Raw genomic sequence first — 25,425 nt, 5'->3', positions numbered from 1 at the left:
ATCTTTGGAGAACAATGGCAGGAAGTCCCCAAACACAGAGTGTGAGGTTTGTCGTGTCAAACCCAAGAGAACTTCTGGCTGGAATGGCTGCCAGACTACTGAGTAAAGGATCTGAACACCCGTGTTAAGGTGAGAGTTCTAAAATCCTTCTTTTGGTTTGTCATTCGGGGGTATTCGGTGTTGTTTAGAAAATGGATGGACCTTATCATCCTATCGGCCAATCAAGTTCTCAGTTGTCTGAGTGCTATTTTTATAAGACTCCACTTCTACAAGATGAACTGAGTGACCCTCCATGAGAAGGGCAGACTTGACAGTGGCAGGAAGGTGTGGATGATACTCACCAGATGCTGGCTGTGCCTTGAGGAGGCCGTGCCTCGTCTCTGCTGGAAATGAGAAGGTAACACAGAGTGGCAAGTTAATGAGAGGCTTTCACCCCGGCGGTCCCTCCCTGTCACTCGCACCACCAAATCAGCTTCCCGATCCACTCCACAGCTGGACGGTGAGGCCCTGACTCTCTCCTCCCTGGGTGCCCCCCACCAGCTCTCATGAGAACAAGCAAGACCCCCAACCCTAAAACTCCCCCTCCCCCCCCCCACTGGAATGTTCCAGCTGCTATTTTTGGTTAAAGCTTACATGGGAGAGAGAACATCCGGACTTTCTCACTCATTAAATCTACTGGAAGTCTCATCATACTGGGAGCATAGAGGGTAAAAGCCTTAAGTGGCCCTCAAGGGGGTCAGCATGCCAACGTGACAGTCTCAGATAAAAGTATGATCTGGAGGCAGATTTTCCCTGTACTCCTCCGCCTCAATTTATAATGTACTGTACTTTTCTTCCTGTCTGTACAAAGTTGACCTGCACTGCACAAATTGAAAACATTCTGCTGTTTGACCACAAGAGGGCACTGGCATCCTTTGACAGCCTGGCCTTGCACAAATGCCACCTCCTGTGCCAAACTTAACTTGCTATTTATTATACTTGATTGGTTTTCAATTTTATCCAAGGTGACTTTTGTTTTTCCAAATGGAGTACAGGCAGGTGAAATGGTCACACAGTGTGAGTAGTGGGATTTGAAACCACCAGTCCAAAGCCTTAACCACTACACCACACTGCCCACCAAACCCTCTAAAGCTTCAGTGATATGAAAAGTCACAACTAACTGTGCCCAACGTCTCATCGGTATACTTACCAGGTCAGAGGGGGGCGCTGGCTGGCAGGATGTGGCCACCTGTAACAGAATAAAGCTTAAAGTGAACATTGGTCTCTGACTGGCAGAGCACCCATATTTTTAGCGTGCCAGTGCAAGGGGAGTCATGGCTTATACACCATTTTATGAACAAGAACAAATGGTGCCCCCTTGTGGAGGTGTTCATTTGCTTCACCATGCTCTAAAATGGATAATCTCCTCTGTCACATAAGGAGACTACATAGAGCCCACCCCCCTCCCCCCAATACTGTGATATCAAATAAGCCCACCTCAGTCTAACCAGAGTCCAACTCAAGTCCCCCACAATGCCAGCAGCCCCTGTTTAAAGTCGCTAACCTTGTAATTGTAAGGAGACTCCTAGCTGTGACCCGAAGAATACAAACAGACCATTACACTAAACGATATCTTATTTAAAGCGTCTTGCATGGTGATCACCATTCCAAGGAGTGGTAAGTGACCCCCTTTACTAAATACTGCTTCCACTACCTTAAACTTAGCAAATCCGCAATTTTAATGAAAGCCCCCTCCGCTACCTATAAGAGTGAGCATGAGCCCCTTAATCCACACTGGTCACCCTTAGTTAAAAAAAAAGAACCCAAACCCCTTACTGAGTACAGTAATCCCTCGCTACTTCGCGGTTCACTTTTCGCAGATTCACGACTTTGCGGATTTTATATGTAAGCATATCTAAATACATAACGCGGATTTTTCGCTGCTTCGCGGGTTTCTGCGGACAATGGGTCTTTTTACTTGCTTCCTCAGTTGGTTTGCCCAGTTGATTTCATACAAGAGATGCTATTGGCGGATGGCTGAGAAGCTACCCAATCAGAGCACGCAGTTAAGTTCCTGTGTGCTGCTGATTGGCTCAGTGACGGAGTGTTGCATTAACCAGGAAGTCTCATCTCACTCATTCATCATTAACGTGCTACTGCTTCAGGGGCCGTGTCCAAGCACCAACAGAAGATGCAAATGATTGCAGAAAAGGTAAAAGTTTTGGATATGTTGAAGGAAGGGAACAGCTACACTGCTGCAGGACATCGATTCTCTTTATTTAAAAAGGAGGAAAAGCATATAAGATCTACGGCCGCAGTGTCCTTTAACCAGGGTGCAAAATGAGTTGCAAGTGGACGTGATAAGGCAGTAGTCTGGATGGAATCTGCTTTAGGAATCTTTGCAACAAAGTCGACGACGTCATGACCGCCTACAAGCTGCTACGTGTACTTCGCTATACAGTAAGTGTAAACTTATCTACCGATTTCATATTGCTTAGCAGTTGTCCCTGTTATTAATAGAGGAAAGGGTGGGTTGTAAACAATACAGGGAGGGTTTAAAAACGTCCAAATACACGTTAACTAATTAAATACATATAGTGTCCCTACTTCGCGGAAATTCAGTTATCGCGGTCGGCCTTGGAACCTATCTCCCGCGATAAGTGAGGGATTACTGTACCCCTGTGGCCTGTAGGGGGAGCTCTAAACCCCAGACACAGTTGCACAGACAAGTCCCGGGTTCACAATGAATTCTCTTATTTCACTACAGGACCATTCCACAGGCTTCCCTTCCAACCACCCAGCACAAAGAAATCCTTTTCCCTTTACTCTTCCACTCTTCCCAAAACGAGTGTCGTCCTGCTTCGCTCCCAACTCTGACTTGTTGGGTCAAGTAGAAAAGTCTCTCTTTTAAACACCCAACCTGAGAGGCCTTCCAGGGCACAATCCATTCTCCTCCCTGGTCACTCAGTACTTAATTGCCAACGGCTCCCCCTGGTGGCTGCAACAGAACTGCGACAGGGCAGCCCCAATGCAACCACACCTCCCATGCTTCCCTATGGGCATCCAAAATATCTGCCCACAGCTGGCAATCTGCCACTGTCCCGTATTTCTGGCCTCCTGACCATGAAAGGGACTGCCAACAACCCAGCAAGTCCATCTGTGGCTGCTAGGATGCCAGCTTTGGTGTACGTTGCTGCAGCATCCCCCCACCCCACCCCCATGTCCAACTCCTGGCACAGAACGGGAAGATTGCAGCTCCCTTCCTGACCATCCCTTGTTTTGGTTTCCAGGTCAGGTAACAAAGCAGGGTCCATCCCCGTGCCCCCCATTTGAAACAATGACTCCCATCACACACACACACGGCACAAAACGGTCACCAATTAAAGTTGCCACTCCCTATTATACTAAGCAAAGACCTCGTCATCTACATGTGACCCCACCCTCTCCTATACAATCCCCATTGCTTAATAAAGATTTAAAATTGAATCACATCTCTTAATTAGACCCCCAACACACTAAAAGGGGCTACCATTCTAAACTGTCAATCCCTAAAGTACTAAGCAGGCACCCCTTAATGACCACAGGCTCACATGCCCCTCGTCGATATCAAACAGCCCCCCTGCAGCAAACTCTCTAGTCCAATACAATAATACGAGACCACCCTTGTTTTATAGCACCTTTCACAGTAAACACCATGTTTGAGAGCTGCACGGCCAGTGTGACCCCATCCTTATGCTAAGTGACCCCCTTACATCTACACAGAATATCCTGTACTTTGATAAATGGCATTTTATTATATTAGGAAGCCCCTTAGGCTATGTAAAGCCATTGACTTTAAATAAAGTAAACGCCCCCTTTTATGAAAAGACCCCCACAATATTTCGCAGTCCTCACTTCTTATAATACCTCCTTGTTGTCATTAAATATGCTTTTAATTTGAGGAGGACCCCTTGAACTATTTTAAACACAGACCCCCTGCAAAATGCCACATAGTGTACATTAGAGGTTCTCATCCCTGTAATACCAAAAAGACCCCTAGTTTAAATTGTGAATCTAATTGAATGATAACAGGCCACCATATTAAAGAAAAGTTTTATTTTTATAGCACCTTGCATGTTGAATTCTTAATGAGTGATTTCAATGCAGCATGAAAGCCCCTTAAAATCCCCTCAGTTCTCCAGACTACCACTGCAACCCTACAACAGTAAAAGCCCACTGCATTATAAAAGCTGCATTTCCTGTATATAGCGCCTTTCATGGTGAACACCATTCTAAAGTGCCGTTCTGCCCATGTGACCCCCATCATTATCCTAAGTGGCCCCCTTTATTCTACACAGTTTGATACATTACATTTAATTATATTCAAAAGCCCCTCAGTTCAAGTAAAGCTCTTTATCTTAGTAAGCATCCCCTTTTGCAAAAGACCCCCACAATGTTTAGCAGCCCTCATTAGAAGCTGTCATTTCTTATAACATGAAGCAGGCCCAGCTAACCTCTGCTGTATCATTAAATACAATACAATACAATACAGTTTATTTTTGTATCACCCAGAATCACACAAGAAGTGCCGCAATGGGCTTTAACAGGCCCTGCCTCTTGACAGCCCCCCAGCCTCGACTCTCTATGCAGACAAGAAAAACTCCCAAAAAAAACCCTTGTAGGAAAAAAATGGAAGAAACCTTGGGAAAGGCAGTTCAAAAAGAGCCCCCTTAAATGCACCCTTAGTTTAAGGGTTGACCTGATTACCTTACATTACCTGACCCCCCCAATTCAAATAAAGACCCCCTACAAAATACCACATGTAACACTAACCAGACCCCTTTGTTTAATTGTGAACTTACTTGATTAATAAGAGCCCACTATATTCCTAAATATAGCGCTTTTCATGTTGGACACTTAATGAGTGCCCCCCCACTAAATCCATTTTATAGTATAGACCACCCTCTACCCCTTCAATAATAAAAACCCACTATAATAAAAACAACACCTTTGATGGTGAACATCCCACCTAACAATTGAACACAAGAGATGCCCATAGTGCTAAGTGGTCTGCTTTAAGCAAACAAGACCACCACCTAGTTCTAAACTATAACACCCTAACTTTAGGCAGAAGCCCCCCCTCTCCAATAAGCGGCTCTTCAGCCCCACCCACCATTACATTAAGTGACTTTCTCGTTAAAACAGCAGGATGTCCTGTGCCGGCCGCCCGGTCCCCATCACTGAGCTCAGCTGCCGGTCAGGATTTGCCTGCATTCTGCACTGCTGACCTTTCTCTCCCCCAATGGACATTTTGTGCTCTGGCTGCTGACGACTGCTTCCATGTCCCACCAGTGGCCATTACAAAGCCTCCATTCATGTTAGTCAAGGCTGGAGTAACGTCATGTGTAGAGGAAACAGAAGCACATGAAGGTGAAGTGACAGAGATGGGCAGGGCTGACATGCAAGAGATGGGCTGAAGAACCCACCAGGTGCATTGTGGGAATGAGCCACTTTCTCCTACCCTGACTCAGTGACACATGTGGAGCAGGCACATTAATTGAGCGGTTGACAGTACCAACTCAGGAGCAGTCGGAAAGCCATGGAGATCTAACAAAGGAAAACTGAAATCTGAGAAAAAGAATGAGCTGGGAGTGGAGGGGACCTAAATGTAGGACACACGGGGAAGAGACAGAGCTTAACAAATCTCTGGGTGCTGGGTGGGCAGGACCATGGGACATGCTGGGATTCTAAAAATATGAACTGCAGTCCAGAAGACATGGCTCAGGGACACAGTGGGACCAGTGGCGTAGCTCAAGTTTGCGCCACTCGGGGCGGGGCGGGGCTTTAATTTGCCACCCTCCAACGTATCTGAATATGTTAGCTTATTTAAATAGAAATAATTGAGAAAAATTAAGATACATTTTGCATAATTTATTTATATATACAGAAACAGCAATATTATTTTCACATATAATTATTTATAAGCATCAACTAGACAAGAATATAGTAGAGACGCACTGATAAGCCGTGTTCTGATTATTAGTTTAATATAATTACGCTGCGAAAACCAGAACCAGTGTGGTGTACAAGTGATAGGTGGGGATGAGCAAGAACACATTCGGATTGATAACGAAATGAAATTATACATTGTGAATTAGTTGTTTATCTTCCTAGAAATTATTATCGGTGTAATGTTTCTGTTTATTTTTGTTATTGCCTCATAAATTTCAAGTGCCGCGTCTGATGCCGTCACAGAAGGACTGTGTGAAAATGATTTTTGAAGCATTTGTGGATGAAAATCAGAGCATTTGCCTTTTTTTCCATTCATGAGTGATATTTTTCCAAACCCTGCTGCTTACACGTGAAGTGTTCTGAGCCTTTTGGCCAATAATGCCGCCCGGGGCGGACCGTCCCCTTCGCCCACCCCTAGCTACGCCACTAAGTGGGACATATGTAGACTGAACTGGGCGGACTTGGAACTGAAGGGACATTGCTCAGGGTCACTTTGGGACTAACTGTTGTAGATGCCACATGGGCTTTATGGGCATCCCGGCTAGAAGAGAGGATCAGACCCAGAAGGAAGAACTAAAAGGGATGGACGGACAGCCCACTGGAAAAGAAAGATGTCGCTGGAGGTTTTTTATTCCCCCAGCACGCTAGATGGCAGCAGCCTCAGATATTGGTGCATAGTAAGAAACCAGCAGGGCATGCTGGGAGATGTAGTCCGGCAGAGCACTGGGTGCCACGAGAGGCTGCTGCAGGGAGACAAGCTGCCTATTATAATGGATTTCCATGCGATCCGGAAGTGTTTTCATCGGGTAACAGCCCTGGCATCAGAAGTACTCGCGGGTCTGTAATAAAAGGGACACTATGCTTGAGTGGAGGAGGGCAGTGCGGTAGGGAGAAGGAAAGTATCGTGGAGAGGAAGACCTGTGTTTGTGATTGTGCTTGTGTTACTTTTGGAAGTAGTTATAATAAAGCCTTCCATTATTTGCACCCGGGACTGTGCAGGTGTGTTGGGGTCTGTGGCTCACTGACACCCAAATTAAATCACACTGTCTAAATAGTGGATTAAAGAGACATGACTTGTGGACATCCTGGGACTTGTAGACTGAACTTTGAGTCGAGTGACTCAGGGACACACTTGGACTTGCAGTGTAAACTGTGGGCTGAAGGGATATGGCTCAGGGACATAATGGAACCTACCAACTTCACCTGGGGACTGAAGGGACCTAGCTCAGGGACACAATGGGGTTTAATATGCTACCAGTAGAGACATGGCTTGGTGACATCCTGGGACATACCGACTCAAAATTGAAACTGAAAGGACAGAACTCAGGGATATATTGGGACTTTTTTTTTTTTGTTCTTTATTTCGCCTTATACAATTTCTTGTATTAGGAATTTGTTAGTTTTCACATACCCTTGGGGTCAGAGCGCAGGGTCAGCCATTGTACAGCGTCCTTGGAGCAATTACAGGTTAAGGGCCTTGCTCAAGGGCCCAGCAGAGTAGCATCTCTTTTGGCAGTGACGGGGATTCGAACCGGCAACCTTCGGGATAGCAGCACAGATCCTTAGCCTCACAGCCACCAAACTTAGAGGCTCAACTTGGGGCTGAGGGGACGTGAATCACAGACACACTGGGAACTACAGATTAAGTTAGGAGCTGAGGGAACATGACCCATGGGGGCTTATAAACCGAACTCACAGGTAAGAGGACGTAGCTCAAGGACACACCAGGACTTATCAAACTCAATTGTGGATTGAGGAGACACGTCTCAGGGAAAGTTTAGGAGCTAGTGGGATACACTTGGGCCAACAGAATAAACTGTGAGCCAAAGTGACACGGCCTATTGATATCTTGTGATTTACACACTAAACTGGGACCTGAGGGGGCATACATCATCTGGGAGCTGAGCTGAATGGATGTAACTCAGGGACACATTGGGACTCACAATATAAAGTATGTGCTGAGGGGATGTGACTTGGGGACACATTGAGGCCTACAGACTGAACTAGGAGCTGAGGGGTCTTGGGAATTACCAACTCGACTGTGGACTGAGGGGGCATGCCTCAGAGACACAATGGGATTCATCAACTAAACTGTGGGTTAAAGGGACATGACTTGGGGACATCCTGGGACATATGGACTGAACTGGGATCTGAGGGGGCAGGACCCAGGGACACACTGCAACTTTTAAACTAAACTCAGAGTTAAGAGAACATAGCAGAAGGACACACTGGGGGACCTGCCAACTCAGCTGTGGATTGAGGAGACATGTCGTTATGGACAGTTCAGGAGCTAGACACACTCAGGGACACACTGGGACAAATAGGTTAATTATGGGCTAAAGGGACTCGGCTCAGAGACACAACTGGGGTCTGAGGGGACATGACTCAGGGATTCATTGTGGCTAGCAGTCTAAATTGTGGGCTGAAGCCACATGACTCAGCAACGTCACTTAGAGACATCTTGGGACTTACAGACTGAAGTGGGGACTGAGCGGACATGACTCAGAGACACATTGGGACTAATAGTCTTAAATTGTGGGCCAATGAGACATTGCTTATGGGCATCCTGGGACTTACATAGTGAACTGGGGACTGAGGGGACATGACTCTGGGAAACATTTTGGTTAGCAGTCTAAATTGTGGGCTGAAGCGATATGACTCAGCAATGTCACTTAGAGACATCTTGGGACTTACAGATTAAACTGGGGACTGAGGGGACATGAGTCAGGGACACATTGGGAATAATAGTCTGAATTGTGGGCCAATGACAAAGCTTATGGAGATCCTGGGACTTACAGACTGAAGTGGGGACTGAGGGGACATGACTCAGGGACACATTGGGACTAATAGTCTTAAATTGTGGGCCAATGAGACATTGCTTATGGGCATCCTGGGACTTACGGAGTGAACTGGGGACATGACTCTGGGACACATTGTGGCTAGCAGTCTAAATTGTGGGCTGAAGCGACATGACTCAGCAATGTCACTCAAAGACATCTTGAGACTGACAGTGTGAACTGGGAGCGGTGGGGACATGACTCAGGGACACATTGTGGCTAGCAGTCTAAATTGTGGGCCAATGAGACTTCCAGACTGAAGTGGGATCTCAGGGACATATTGGGACCAAAAGACTCCACTCGCTGCTGACCTACAGACTGAACGAAGAGCTGAGAGGACACAACGTGACTGAAAGACTCATCTGAGTTCTGTGGGGGAATATGGCACAAGGGCACAATGTGACTTCTGGTCTAAACTTCAAGTTATGAGATAAGGCGCAGGGACACACTAGGAGACAGGACCTGAGATGAGAGCTAAATGAGGATGCAGCCAATTAGCCTCTTTCTGTTGCACCCACCTTACCAACTGCATAACTGGACTGGAGGTTAGGAGCATATGCCAATAGGGTGCGCTGCCACCACACGGTACCAGCGAGTGACACCTCATCACCACACTAGTTTTTTTTTTTTTTATGGTGGGTGGAGTGACAATTCTGCCACCAACCCCTGCGTAACGCCCCCCTATAAGCACTGCCTTGTCTCACTGTATTCACATACTGGAACCGTTTTTTCCTGCCACGTGATGGACGTCAGGTTCACTTCTTCTGCTTCTTTACTTCCTAAAAAAAAAACTGAAGTGCATACTTATTGGTTGAGTGTATCCCGGCTGGATGGACACTTGCCTTTCCAATGCTGGTTTTTAACCCTAACCACTGCGCCGCTGGGCTGCCCTCACAAACAGGACTCTACAGCTCCAGCTGCTGTGCATGTCCATGAAGCCTGAAGAAGGGATGCTGACTGACCTGCCCCTGGTAATTCAAAGCACTCAGTCCCTACTTGTAGGAGGGCAGGAATCCAGGAGGACCAGCGATGCCAGAACAAACAGGCGAGATTCCAGCTCTGGGGCCAAGTGTTAGTCACCAGCTTCCTGGAGCTGTGCTCCCTTCCTCCTTGAAACACAGGCCTGGCTGTTTACGGAGTCAACGGCGCTCTTTGTCAGGGCCACTCGACGACACGGAGCCATGAATAGGCTGCTTCAATTCCAAGCCACGCTCCTCCCCCAAAAAGGGCACGGCTGGCCAATGGTTGAGCGAATGTTTCAGTCTTTCCACTGCTGCCCACCGCTACAGAACCCTGGCTCGTGCAGCTTCATTCACACACTGGCCGACGTTGCCAGTTTCCAAAAGCGGCCTGCTGCCCACATCGGCAAGGCATTCCTTTCCTAAGACTTCAAGGGGTTAAGCAGGGTGGGCATTACAGAGGCCAACTCTTGGGTTGTCAGATGTCTGCCTGAAAAAGGCCTAATGAGTGGACCCTGAGATGGTTGATATTATGACCTGAACGGTCGTCCACCCTCAGACCTACAAGGGGTGACCAAATGTAAATTTATGTAAATTACGTAAAATAAACGTAAATCTGAGGGGGCCTCATGTTTATCAGCCTGTAGACCTGAAAAGACCCCAATGGTCAACAGTTTGTGCCCTGAGGGTTTGACCTTATCTTCTCCAGCCTGATGGGTGCAGCATATGACCTATGAAAGTGACACCGAGGTGTGATCTTCTCCCTTAGAAGATGACCATTAGGTCACCTAGCTGGTGGCATGGACGATCTGACCCCGTGTTTATCAGCCAGTGCGCCGAGAAGATAACAGCCATGTTCCTCATGTTAACTGAACGCTGCAACAAAACATCTGCTCGGTCACCCACCACACTGTGACATAAAAAGATGATTCAATGTGAAAAAATCAAAGTGAATGGGGACACTGACCACTATAGTGCCATCTCCGCAACCACCACGTGCCATACATCCATCCTTTAACCTGAACCGAGGACCACCATGTGTACCAGCCTGTGACCCAAGGAGATGACTCACCTCTCTCTAGGGCAGTGATTCTTAACCCTTTTTTGAGTCACGGACCCCTTTAAGAATCTGATAAAAGCTATGGACCCCCCTTCCCCAGAAATATTCACATAAACCCAACTTTGCATGCAATGAACAGAATGGACTTTACTTATTGAGGTTTGATGGTCTGATACATACAGTACATGACATACACAAAGTCCCGTTGGATTGGGACAAGGGGAGGGCTGTATCGTCACCCTGTGTTTCTCACGTGACATTTTTCTCGCAAGTATGTAACTCATGCATGGAGCTTAGGTGAGATAAATACCTGCGAGAAAAATAACAGCGAGAAACGTAACACACGAGAAAAATCACGTGAGAAAGTTCACACAAGATAAACCAACAGTACCGGGGCTGTGGAGTGAATATAAACGTTCATTTTTATCTGACCCTCACAGACCCCCTGAAACTCATTCATGGACTCTCTAGGGGTCCACGGACCTCAGGTTAAGAACCCCTGCTCTAGGTGGAGGCCTTTGAAATCTGACTCAACTGTCCAGAATCTACAGGCAACATGAACTTCATGCTGTCCAGCCAATAGACTAAGGTGATGGCTACAGTGTTTCAACACTCCAAACCTATGGAGATGACCTAGCGGTCCTGAGTCTGCAGCACAAAGGACTGACCCCCATGCCAGTCATTCCATAATCTGAGCTGATGACCCCCCCTAACTTGGCAAAAATGAGGAGATGATCGATACATTCAAGAACGTGACCTCACACACTCGCCATGCTGTCCATCTTCTAACCTGTGGGTACGACTGCCATGCTCTCTAGTCTTGACCCCTATTTCTGATTTTGCACTTGGAGAATGGACTAATAGTACAAAATCTGCACCCACGGGGTTGACCTCAGGCTGCCCATTCTATAACAGCACCCCTCAAAGAGATGATCGATAGACGTTTGCCTTTGGCCTTACCAACTGACCCCATGGTGAGCCCATGTGGTGAATTAGAATTGCCCTCATGCTGTCCATCCTATAATCCCCCAAACAAACCAATGTGCCCTTAGAAACACACAGCTGTTCACCCTGTAACTTGTGGTGATGATGGCCATGTTCACCAGTCTTTGACTTCCGGACCCAATGGTTGTGAGTCCGCACTCAGAGAACTGACATATATGGTCCCAAATCTGCACCCATGGGGTTGACCGCAGGCTGCCCATTCTATAACAGCACCCCTCAAAGAGATGATCAATTGACGCCAGCCTTTGGCCTTACCAACTGACCCCATGGTGAGCCCACATGGCGAATTAGAATTAGCCTCATGCTGTCCATCCTATAATCCCCCAAACCAACCAGTGTACCCGTAGAAACACCCAGCTGTCCACCCTGTAACTTGTGGTGATGATTACCATGTTCACCAGTCCTTGACTTCCGGACCCCATGGTTGTGAGTCCACACTCACTGATGTACAGTATATGGTCGCAAATCTGCACCTGTAGGACTGACCTCATATTCTTTCTACAAAATGAGGTGATGATCCTCATGTTCACAAAGAGGTGACCACAATGCTCACAGGCCTGTAAGCTTTAGGGCTTGTTTATACTTCACTCTCAGAGCACATACTCGCATCATGGCTGCCACGCGTTCCCATAATTCATTTGGCGCGTTCTCTGAGCAGGTCCTTAGAAATTAACGTGCCGCGTGTGCGAGTTGCAGTACCAGCAAAAAGTCGGAGGGGGGTGTCAGGGGGCGCAGTGTGATAAAAGTCGGAACGTGACGTCAGAGTCTCTGTTTGCTATCTACATGTGACAGAAAGGCCGCTATGAGGATCCTACGGGATGGATGTACGCACTTCGATTTTCCTTAGATTTTATACTTGATATCACTTTCATGATGTAATGCATTAAAGTATGTATGTTACATTTTACAGATCGTTAACTTCATTTAAATAATGAATACTGTTAATAATTACACACATGGGGGTGACACGGTGGCACAGCAGGTAGCACTGCTGTCTCGCAGGGGAGTCACCATCCCTTGTGTTCCCTGCCTGGAGTTTGCATGTTTTCCTGGTGCATTTCCATAGAAATGTATTAAAGTATGTATGTAACATTTCTGCGGTGGGTTGGCACCCTGCCCAGGATTGGTTCCTGCCTTGCGCCCTGTGTTGGCTGGGATTGGCTCCAGCAGACCCCGGTGACCCTGTGTTTGAATTCAGCGGGTTGGACAATGGATGGATGGATGGATGTAACATTTTACAGATAAATCGTTAACTTCATTTAAATAATGAATACACATGGGTGGGTGGCACGGTGGCAAAGTGGTAGCGCTGCCATCCCTGGTGTTCCCCGCCTGGAGTTTGCATGTTTTCCTGGTGGTGCTCTGGTTTCCTTCCAAAGACATGAAGGTTTGGGGATTTGGTGACGCTAAAATGACACTAGTGTGTGTATGTGAGTGCTTGTGTTCACCTTGCAATGAGCTGATGCCCTGTCCAGGGATTGTTTCCGTCTCGTGCCCAATGCTTGCTGGAATGGGCGCATCCCCAGATTGATGGATTTAATCATTAAACATCCTTTTCAGAGATATTGTGGCAAGACGTCCTCAGACTTTAATGGATGTTTCCGGCAATTCACAACACCTGTTCTCACTGTGATGATATCTCGCACTGCCACCTGGTGGAATCTTCCAGATTTACATAAAGTACGACACAAGTATAAAAAGCACAACGCTTGGACGGCAGTAGTGTCCACAGGCTCACACGTCCCGTGAATTATAAACCCGGCCTAAGGTGATGATGCAAACCTCTCCCAACTGTGACCCTCAAAACTGACCTCATGGTCCTGGGTACAGCCCATACAAGAATGCCCTAATGCTGTCCATCTCATAGCCTGTCACACAAAAAGAATCAAAACGTTCCAAGCCCCTGTTCTAACCCCTCGGCTTGACCACATTCTGCCCACTGTATGGTCTGAGGGTGAGCTCTAGGTCAGCATTTCCTGCCCCTGCCCCATCCCAAGGCAGCTGGGGACTGGAGGTCTACCAAAATGGGTGACGCACACAAATCAGAGAGCATACAGGCAGGCAGAGTTCAAGACCCCTGTCCAGTAGGTCAACTGTGTGTGTCTTCGGCTCAAAGCAGGGGGCTTCATCTCAGCTGGTGGCCTGGCTTGAACTTTCACCACCAAGCAGCTGATCATTTGAGAGGGGCAAAGGGGGCAATAAACTGATCAGAAGGTCAACACTTGGGGACTCTTCAAATCTGTGTGGCCTGATAGTCAGTCTGGTGACTGTTGCCCACTCCTGCCTCCATGTCCTGCCATGTCCCTATATGAGGCTCAAGAGGTCATTGACGTCCACTCAGACCACTAACCTAAATAGGAAAATCATATGACCAGGTGCTGGACTCGACCCGAGTGTCCATATCTAAACCTGGGGGAAGGTGAGGTGACTTGGGGACCGTTGGGGTTAGTAGATAAACTGTGAGCTTGTGAAGAAGTGGATTCGGACATTATGACACATTAGGTGACCGGGGACAAAGTGGAAAGAGTGACCTGTGAGACAGGAAAGGTGCACAAGCTGGAGTCAGTCACTGAGCCTGGAGGGGACACCCTTGGACGTCAGGGGACCCTGAATAGGACAAAACTGGGAAGGCGACACTAAGAGGTGAGGCTTGGTCTCAGATGACACGGGTGATCAAAAAAGACATGGGGTCAAGATGAACTGGGACTCACAGACTGAACTGGGAGGTAAGGAGACTATGGGTTCATGTATGCAGAGATGTTAATCGACTGGCGACCAGCTTTACAGAGATGGGACATGGACTTACATAACCAGGAACAGGATTGAACTGGGATGTGAGGGGACTCAAGCTATGGAAATCTTGGACTTCAGGTGACCACGAATAGGGAAGACAAAACAAAGAAGGAGAGATTAGACTGGGAGATGGAAGATGGCGTTCTCAGCTCAGGGAGAAACTGAAACAATGGAGGCAAAAAAAGGACTGGGCGACCTAATGGGAAGTTAACTGGCCATTCTCAGGGATAAACTGGAAGTGAAGGACTAAACTGGGAAATTAAACCAAGACTTAGGTCAAACATAACCGGGGGAGAGAAGACCAGCTTAGAAAAGCCATGATGTTAAGTGACTGGGACTTGGCCTGGAATACCTGAGGAATGGGACAAACTGGGCACCAGTGATTGAGCTGGGAGGGGTGGAGACTTTCATTTAGACACAAGTGGGGATAACGAATTATAAACTGGAAAAGAAGGACTAAACTGGGAAATAAGACTCAACTTTAAATGACACAGAAAGTTAAATGACAAAGGCCTGAGACAAACTGGGACGTCAGAGACTAAACTGGAAAGGCTGGTCTGGATGTCAAGGATAAATGGGAAGTCCTAACTTGAAGATGGGACTCAGTAAGTGAACTGATAGATGAAGAGACCTGGTTCAGGGATGAACTGGGAGTCAAAGTAAACTGGGAAATGAGATTAGGCCATCAAAGATAACTGGGAGCAGGAAAATGAACTGGGATATGAGAAGCAGGGGCAGACTAAACTGGTAGATCAGACTTGACCTTGCACACCCGAGAACAAACTGGGCACCAGTGATTGAAATGGGAAGTGAGTGGGCCATGAAGTGGCAAACTGGGAACCAAAGAATGAACTTGGAGATGGTAAGTCTTTGGTTTAAGACGCACTGGGAGATGACGGGACTCAATTAGTGCATAAACTGGGGACAAAAGACAAAACTGGGATATGAGACCAGCCCATCAAAGACCTGGGTCCAAGGTAAACTGGGAGTCAGAAAATGAACTGTGAGGGTTGAGAAGACCCCTTTAGACATGCTGGAACGTTAAGTGGCTGAGACAGACTAAACTGGAAGATGGACTTGGCCTTTTGTAACTGGGACCAGGGGAAAACTGGGTGTTAGTCATTGAACTGGGAGGTGAGGGGGCCATGAAGTGGCCTCTGTTAGGGGACACAGTGGGAGTCAGAGAATGAACCTGGAGATAATGAGTCTTTGGTTTAAGACACACTGGAAGATGAGGGGACTCAATTGGTGCATAAACTGGGAGTCAAAGACTAAAGACTGAGAAATGAGACCGGACCTGGCAGATTGAACTGGGGAGGTGAGGGGACCATGAAGTGACCTGCTGAACTGGGGAGGTGAGGGTGCCATGAAGTGACCTGCTTTAAGGGAACACTGGCAATCTGAGACTGAGCTTGGAGATGATGAGTCTTTGATTTAGACACACTGGGAGATGACGGAACTCAACTTATGGAGGAACTGGGAGTAAAGGACAAAAGTCTAAAGTGGTATTACAAGAAACGACCATCAAAGACCTTGAAGATCAAAAGATCTAGATCTAAGGTAAACTGAGAATCAGAAAAGTAACTGGGAGTCGAGAAGACCTTTTTAGACACGCTGGAAACACTAAGTGGCTCAGACAGAATAAACTGGAAGATGGACTTGGCCTTCTGTAACTGGAACCAGAGGCAAACTGGGTATTAGCTATTGAACTGGGAGGTAAGGGGGACATTTTTAGGCCTGTTTTAGGGACACAATGGGAATCAGAGTATGAACATGTAGATGACGAGTCTTTGGTTTACACACACTGGGAGATGAGTGTACTCAACTCATGGGAGAAGTGGGAGTAAAGGACAAACGTCTGAACTGGAATATGAAATGAGCCCTTCAAAGACCTGGCAGATGAAAAGACCAGGGTCAAAGGTAAACTGGGAGTTAGAAAATTAACTGGGACTTGAGAAGACCGGTTTAGACCTGTTGGAACAGACTAAACTGGAAGATGAACTTCCAGTTCATCCAGTTGACCTTTTGTAACTGGACTCAGAGGCAAACTGGGTATTAGCTATTGAACTGGGAGGTGAGGGGGACATGAGGTGGCCTGTTGTAGGGACACAATAGGAGCCAGAGAATGAACTTTGAGATGATGAGACTTTGGATTAGACACACTGGGAGATGACAGAACTCAACTCATGGAGGAACTGGGAGTAAAGGACAAAAGTCTAAAGTGGTATTATGAGAACAGACCATCAAAGACCTTAAAGATCAAAAGACCTAGGTCCAAGGTAAACTGGGAATCAGAAAAGTAACTGGGAGTCGAGAAGACCCTTTTAGACATGCTGGAATGTTAAGTGGCTGAAACAGACTAAACTGGAAAATGGACTTGGCCTTTCATAAATCGGTCCCGGGGCAAACTGGGTATTAGCCATTGAAATGGGAGGTGAGGGGAACATGTCAGAGAATGAACTTACAGATGAGGAGTCTTCGGTTTAGCCACACTGGGAGATGACGGGACTCAACTCATGTTAGAACTGGGAGTCAAGGACAAAAGACTAAACTGGGATATGAGACCAGGCCTTCAAAGACCTGGGTCCAAAGTAAAATGGGAATCAGAAAATGAACTGGGGGTCGAAAAGACCCCTTTAGACATGCTGGAATGTTAAGTATCTGAAACAGACTAAACTGGAAGATGAACTTGGCCTTTCATAACTGGGCAGTAGTGATTGAACTGGGAGGTGAGGGGGACACGAAGTGGCCTGTTTTAGGGATACAATGGGAGTCAGAGAATGAACTTGGAGAGGATGAGACTTCGGTTTAGTCACACTGGGAGATGACGGGACTCAACTCATAGGAGAACTTGGAGTCAAGGACAAAAGACTAAACTGGGATATGAGACCAGACCATCAAACACGTGGGAAATCAAAAGATTTGGGTCCAAGGTAAACTGGGAATCTGAAAATTAACTGGGAGTTGAGAAGTCCCTTTTAGACACACTGGAACACTAAGTGGCTCAGACAGAATAAACTGGAAGATGGACTTGGCCTTTTGGAACTGGACCCAGAGGCAAACTGGGTATTAGCTATTGAACTGGGAGGTGAGGGGGACATGAGGTGGCCTGTTTTAGGGACACAATAGGAGCCAGAGAATGAACTTTGAGATGATGAGACTTTGGATTAGACACACTGGAGGATGAGGGGCCTCAACTCATAGGAGAACTCGGAGTCCAGGACTAAACTTGGAAATGACACTCTGCCTTAGATATTCTGGATTAAACTGGGACAAACTGGATATCAAGCTGAGATGGGAGACGAATAGACGTGAGGTTTCCCCGTCTTGGACATGAAGGTCTCAAGTCGAGGACAAATGGGGAGCCAGTGATTTAAGTGAGAAGTGAGTGGACTTGACGGTCATAGGCTGTGGGACATTCAAACACCCCATTCAGGAACAATCTGGAACTGAACTGGAGGACGAGTAGGCTCTCAGATATGAACAGGCTGAAATGGGACTGAGGACAAAACCTAAGATCACCCAGAATGACGCGAGTCCACGATAAACTTTGAGTTAAAAAGCAAGATTGAGGCACCGGGCAGTGAGGGGACTGGACTGTGGACACAGAGTCAGGGACGGATATGATGTTGGGACAGTTTGAGCTTTATGTGGGAGACAGAGATGCATGCTGGGTATAGGGGCCTAATGAGACGTAAAGAGACCAGTCTCGGGGTCACCCTTGGGGTCAGTGACTGAAAGCTTAACTCTGTGAAACCAGCTATGTACTGAGAGGACTCGCTTACGTCCATAAGGGGCTTCCAAGTCTGAGGATGCACCAGAGGCCAACACTGAACGGGGACAAGAGGAGAGGCAACTGGGGGTCACCCCGGGAAGATTCCAGACACCCAGTAACGCAAGCTGAGGACAATTCAGTGGCGCAGGGAGTTCGGTACTTTCCATGGCAGCTGTTAAGATCTTGGAATGCCGTGACGTGACCACCCCAACGAATTTCTAAGCCCCCGCCCCCCATCTAAGTGCAAAGAATGCGCTGAACCCACTGTTTATGCTGCACCAAAATAGTCTCTGCCTAAAGACGCCCATTAAGAGGGAGAGATAAGGCTGGGCAGATGGCATCAGGGTTGCGGTTCCGCTGGCAGGAACTTAATGAGCCTGTCATGTCGATGACACCCCCCCTTACCGCCCACCGCTGGGCCGCACCGCACATCTGGAGGTGGCCGGAAGCACAGCGCTAGAGAATGCCAATAACAAGCTGGGATGTTACAGAGTGGCACTCTTCAAATTTACCAGGCCGCCGTGTCCCGCCTCATCCACAGGCGATTAACAACGGCGGGGACCACCACGTACGGCGGCCTGAAAGCTGAGCCGCAGCCATCTGTAACTGAGCCGCCCGCTAGTTAATGGAACATCTGGCGAGCAGGAAACTCGGCCAGGGGAGCCATGAGAGCAAAAGGAGCCGACGACTCAAGGTGTGGGAATCTCAGTGGCCTGCTGCTCTCTGCTTGATGAGGAGAGAACAGAATGGGGGTCCACCTCAAACTTATGGTGGGACGCTCAATGTAACTGCCGTTTTACTGGTCTCCACCAACAGTGAGGACTGAGGGACTTTATGCTTAGGCTTTAGTTGGCAAGGTGTGAGACTCAGTGCAGTCTCCATTATGCTAAAAGACAAGGACCACTACTACAAACTCCACAGCGACCCCTGTGAACTCTCCTGGTAATACATGTAAACTGTAAATGTGTTGAGAAGAGCGCCATCCCCACCCTAAAGTTAAACTTCAGTGCCCCAGGCGTGACACACAATGTGCTGTAACTACAATTATAATGGACCCCAACAAACACAATGACCACTATTAAAAACAAAAAAAATTCCACAGCGCCCCCTGTGGACTTTCCTAGTAAAACATATAAACTATAGTCCTGGGGAAGAGTGGCGTCCCTACCATAAAGTTAAACTTCAGTGCATGAGATGCGAGTCTCAATGCAGGTTCCATTATGATGGACCCCACCAAACATGTGGACCACTACTACAAACTCCAAAGCGCCCCCTGTGAACTCTCCCGGTAATACACGTAAACTGTATATGTTGAGAAGAGTGGCGTCCCCACCATAAAATTAAACCTGAGTGCTCCAAGTGCGCGATTCTGTAATACATCCCCACTAAAACATATAGACCACTACTACAAACTCCATAATGCCCCCGTAAACCTTTCTAGTAATACATGTAAAATGTAGCTCTTGAGCAGCATCCCCACCATAAAATTACAGTGGACCCCACAAAACACATGAACCACTACAGCCAATTCCACAGCGCCCCCTGGTCAACTCTCCTGGTAATACATGTAAAGGGTAGATCTGGAAGAAGACCGGTGTACCCCATAAAGATAAACTTCAGCGCATCAGACTGCTAGTATAACGGACCCCCAAACACAATGACCACTATTACAAACTCCACAGAGCCCCTTGTGAACTCTCCTGGTAATACATGTAGAGGGTAGATCTGTAAGAAGACCGGCGTACCCCATAAAGTTCAACTTCAGTGCACCAGGTGTGACACTCAATGCACAGTAACTGTTATTATAACGGACCCCACCAAACACATCATTCAATTCAGCTAACTCCAAAGCGCCGCCCGGTGAACCGCCCCAGTAATACTAGTCCTGGGGAAGAGTGGCGTCTCCACCCTAAAGTTAAACTTGAATACACAAAGTGAGAGTCTCAATGCAGGTTTCATTATAATGGACCTCCCAGACATAATGACCCCTACTACAAACCCCACAGCACCCCCTGTGAACTCTGCCGGTAATACATGTAAACTGTAGATTTTGAGAAGAGCGGCGTCCCCACCATAAAGTTATAACTCAGTGCACCAGGCGGGACACTCAATGTACAGTGACTATAATTATAATGGACCCCAACAAACACAAAGACCACTATGAAAAAACATGCCACAGCGCCCCCTGTGAACTTTCCAAGTAATACATGTAAACTATAGTCCTGGAAAAGAGTAGCGACCCCATAAACTTCAGTACATGAGGTGTGAGTCTCAACGCAGGTTCCATTATGATGGACCCCACCAAACATGTGGACCACTACTACAAACTCCACAGCGCCCCCTGTGAGCTCTCCTGGTAGTACTTGTAAACTGTAGATGGTGTGAAGAGTGGCATCCCCACCATAAAATTAAACCTGAGTGCTCCAAGTGCGAGATTCTTTAATACACCCCCACTAAAACACATGGCCCACTCCTACAAACTCCATAATGCCCGCTGTGAACTTTCCTAGTAATACATGTAAACTGTGAGCAGTGTCCCCACCATAAAATTATAGAGGACCTCACCAAACACATGAATCACTACAGCCAACTCCACAGCGCCCCCTGTGAACTCTTCTAGTAATTCATGTAAACTGTAGATCTGAAGAAGAGCGGCGTCCTCTCCATAAAGATAATCTTCAGTGTACCAGGTATGACACTCAATGCACTGTAACTGCCATTATCATGGATTCGCCAGCACCAAGTTCAACTTCATTGTGACCAAGCTGCCAGTTCAATGTCTCTTCCATCATATGGACCCCAACAAAACACCTGGACCTGCACACCAAACTCCAAAGCGCCTCTCCACAACATGTAAAGTGTGGTCCTTGAGGTGCGAGTGGAGGGGAGTCGTCCGCCACAAAGTTCAGCTTTAGAGAACAAAGCGTGATCCTTCAGTACAACTGTCACTATACACCGACCCCACCGAGCACAGCACTGCACCCCCTGCTGGTTCCCCTTGTTATGAGACGCAGGGTCTCTTAAGATTATTGCAAGCAAAAGGATCAAGAGGTGAAAATGTGGGCCGAAAATCGTAATCGAGAATAGGCGGGGGGAGGGGGGGTATGGGCGGGGGATGAGGTTTAGGGATAGGAGAGTTCTTACTGAGAAAGAGGAAGACTGTGTTTCAAAACCAAAATGCTAAATCACCACTGGGAGGGACTTTTGTTTGAGCTGTACAACAGAGTGTCTCGTGGGTTCGAGGTTTACTAACTTCTGTTCGTCAAAGATGAGTCAGGAAACCCTACGGCCTACCTGAATTTAAAACTAATCATCATTAAAGAGGTGGAAGAGAATCAGACCTAGAGGTCCCTTGGAACTAAAGAGCCCAACAGTTCCAAAAACACTTCCAACGATGCCCACTAGAGGGGGATTTCCTGTCAAAACCCCGGCTAGAAAGGCAAAGCAAACACAGGATCTTTTAAAATAACAAGTTTAATTCTCACAAAATGCTCTGTTACACTGTAAACCCCAGAAGACCACCAAAGGCTTAAAGGAGCTGCCGGTAAAGGCAATACAAGATGAACAAAGTTCCAATACAAGAATCCAAGGAGTGGTCAAAAGAGAGGTCAAAAAAAAAAAATCACAATAAGCACGACGGCCATCTCATAACTCACCAAAAACCACCAAGTACATTCGAAATGAACAACCAGGAACTGTGGGAGACCCCTGGATTTATAGGGCGGAGAACAGTTCCTGATTGGCCAATGGCCCAACCCAATGTGGGACCACCCACATAACAAAGGCAGCTTATGCTCAAACCCCAAAGTAATAAAATACAGAATATCAAATCTTTAAGATAATTCAAAATATTAACATATACAAGAGAGTCCAACATGAGCAAAGAAGACATAAAAGAAAGATGTGAACCCCAGCCAGGTGGAGGAACACTGGCTCAAATGTAACAGTATGATCCAGGGAAGAGCATATACAGTGAGCGTCACCATGTTTTTATAAGGTCACTTAGGGTGACATGAGAAACGTGACTGAACCCACCTCTCGTAATCCCCCTCATTCGTTGGTCAGGAGCCCTGTCTTCCACTCAAAAGACCAGCCCAAAGTGAAGGGGTGCTCTGTCTGTGGACTAATTCCATTTTCTTGAGGTATTTATTTAACAATATTTTTGCCAAAAATACATGCGCGCTGCCCACTGTGAAAGACAATTGGATCCTATGGATCATGTGACACAAGTCACGTACTGTAGATTTTTTCATGGACATTTCTGATATTGTTTGCTGTTTTCCAGTGCTGGACACCACCGGGTCCCATTCTATCAGAAACTTTGCTACGTTTGTTCTCCACAAAAATCATTTAAAAATAAAAAAAAGCTTTTCACCCATCACTACTAACTGCGGTTATACATGGTGGTCACTTGGGAGTCCACTTAAGGGCTCTGGTGATGGAAGTTACCCTCCAAACCAAGAGTTGTCGCTGTGGTTTAATGTCTTCTGTCTTCCTCTCTCTGCAGAATGCAAGATCAATGGCCGTTCCACCTTTGACATCACAAATTGAATCCAATCAAAGTGAGCGAAATTGAACCAAATCAAATTTAATGTAATATACTCTAATCTAATTTAATCTAATTGAGTCAACTCAAATCACATCAAATTGAAAATAATCTAATTTAATCTAATCGAATTGAATCAAATCAAATCAAATCAAATCTAATCTACCCTAATCTAATTGAGTGCAGTCAAACCTGATCCAATCAAATCAAACCAAACCAAACTGAATCGAATTGAAATTAATCTACTCTAACCTAATTGAGTTGAGTCAAATAAAATAAAATCTAAATCTAATTGAATCGAATCAAAGCAAGTCAAATCTAATCTGATCTAATCAAATCAAACTGACTCTAATCTAACGGAGTTCAGTCAAATCTAATCGAATCAAGTCAAATCAAATCGGATTGATTCGAATTGTAAGAAATCTAATTTAATCTAATTGAGTTGAGTCAAATTGATTTGAATCACATTGAATCGACTCTAATCTAATTGAATTTAATCTAATTGAATCGAATCAAAGCAAGTCACATCTAATCTAATCAAATCTAATCGCATTAAAATGAATCTAATTGATCCTTATCAAATTCAGTTGAGTCAAATCAAAGCGAAACAATTTAAACTAATCTGAGTCAAATCAAATCTAATTTATTTTAATCTACTTGACTCGAATCAAAGTGAGTCAAATCTAATCTAATCGTATTAAACTGAATCTAATTAAATCTAATCTAATTTAATCAAATTTCATCTAATCTAATTGAGCTGAGTTAAATCGAATTGAATCAAATCACATCAAGTTGAATCTAATCTAATTTAATCTAATCGAACTGAATCAAATCAAATCAACTAAAACCTAATCTACGCTAATTGAGTTGGGTCAAATCTGATCGAATTGAATTAAACCAAACCAAGTTGAATCGAATTGAAACAAATCTATTCTAACCTTCCATCCATCCATCCATTATCCAACCCGCTATATCCTAACTACAGGGTCATGGGGGTCTGCTGGAGCCAATCCCAGCTAACACAGGGCACAAGGCAGGAAACAAACCCCGGACAGGGCGCCAGCCCACCGCAAGGCACACACACACACACCAAGCACACACTAGGGACAATTTAGGGTCGCCAATGCACCTAACCTGCATGTCTTTGGACTGTGGGAGGAAACCCACGCAGGCACGGGGAGAACATGCAAACTCCATGCAGGGAGGACCCGGGAAGCGAACCCAGGTCTCTTTATTGCGAGGCACCGTGCCGCCCTTTTCTAACCTAATTGAGTAAAATCAAATATAATATAATTTAATTTTATCTAATTGAATCAAATCAGATCAAGACAAATCTAATCTGATCTAATCACATTAAGTTGAATCTAATTGAATCAACTCTAACTGAGTTCAGTCAAACCTATTCGAATCAAGACAAATTGAATTAAATTGACTCAAATTGTAAGAAATCTAATTTAATCAAATTGAGTTGAGTCAAACTGAATTGAATGACATTGAATTGAATCTAAAGTCTAAAGAATCTAATCTAATCTAATCAAATCAAATCGCATTAAAATGAATCTAACTGAACCTAAGCTAATTGAATTGAGTCAAATCAAATCGAATCAAATCAAAACAAAACAATTTAATCGAATCTAATTTATTTTAATCTAACAGAGTCAAAACAAAGCAAGTCGATTCTAATCTAATCGAATTAAACTGAATCTAATTGAATCAAATCTAATTTAATCGGTGTCAAGTTAAATTGAATTGAATCAAATCACATCAATCTGAATGTAATCTAATTTAATCAAATTAAACTGCACTGAATCAAATCACATCAAATCTAATTAAATGTGATGCAATTAAATTAAATCTGTATTTACCTTGTATTTCCATGCCATGGTGTTCTAAGAAGGAAAAGAGGAATCTAATCTAATCAAGTCAAATCGAATCAGATCTAATTGAATCGAATTGAATTGAATCAAGTCAAATCGAATCTTATGGAATGGGACGGAGTCTAAGCTAGCTGACTCTAATCAAATAAAAGCTGTAACTGCATTCTGTTTTCACGTCATGGTATTCTAGGAGAGGGCAAGAGGGTTGAAGCTTCAGTTGACAACACACACCTCAGTGAAGTGCCCTTCATCGCGATCAATACAGTAATCCCTCCTCCATCGCGGGGGTTGCGTTCCAGAGCCACCCGCGAAATAAGAAAATCCGTGAAGTAGAAACCATATGTTTATATGGTTATTTTTATATTGTCATGCTTGGGTCACAGATTTGCGCAGAAACACAGGAGGTTGTAGAGAGACAGGAACGTTATTCAAACACTGCAAACAAACATTTGTCTCTTTTTCAAAAGTTTAAACTGTGCTCCATGACAAGACAGAGATGACAGTTCCGTCTCACAATTAAAAGAATGCAAACATATCTTCCTCTTCAAAGGAGTGCGTGTCAGGAGCAGTGACTGTCACAGAGATAGAGAAAAGCAAACAAAT

At 45.7% G+C, this 25,425-nt stretch overlaps 1 protein-coding gene across 1 annotated transcript in view; it reads right to left on the bottom strand.

The window, feature by feature from the left end:
• Nucleotides 1–25,425, bottom strand: part of tns2a (tensin 2a) — a 241,378-nt gene that overhangs the window by 59,835 nt on the left and 156,118 nt on the right. Inside the window, exons 4-5 of the mRNA XM_051924783.1 lie at nucleotides 1,190–1,228; nucleotides 342–383 (exon numbers count right to left, since the gene is read on the bottom strand). Of these exons, the coding sequence (XP_051780743.1) occupies nucleotides 342–383; nucleotides 1,190–1,228 (81 nt within the window). The remainder of the gene's footprint in view (nucleotides 1–341; nucleotides 384–1,189; nucleotides 1,229–25,425) is intronic.

Source organism: Erpetoichthys calabaricus, chromosome 3 (genome assembly GCF_900747795.2).
Source record: "Erpetoichthys calabaricus chromosome 3, fErpCal1.3, whole genome shotgun sequence".
NCBI lineage: Eukaryota > Metazoa > Chordata > Cladistia > Polypteriformes > Polypteridae > Erpetoichthys > Erpetoichthys calabaricus.
This window is presented reverse-complemented; position numbering and strand designations above follow the sequence as displayed.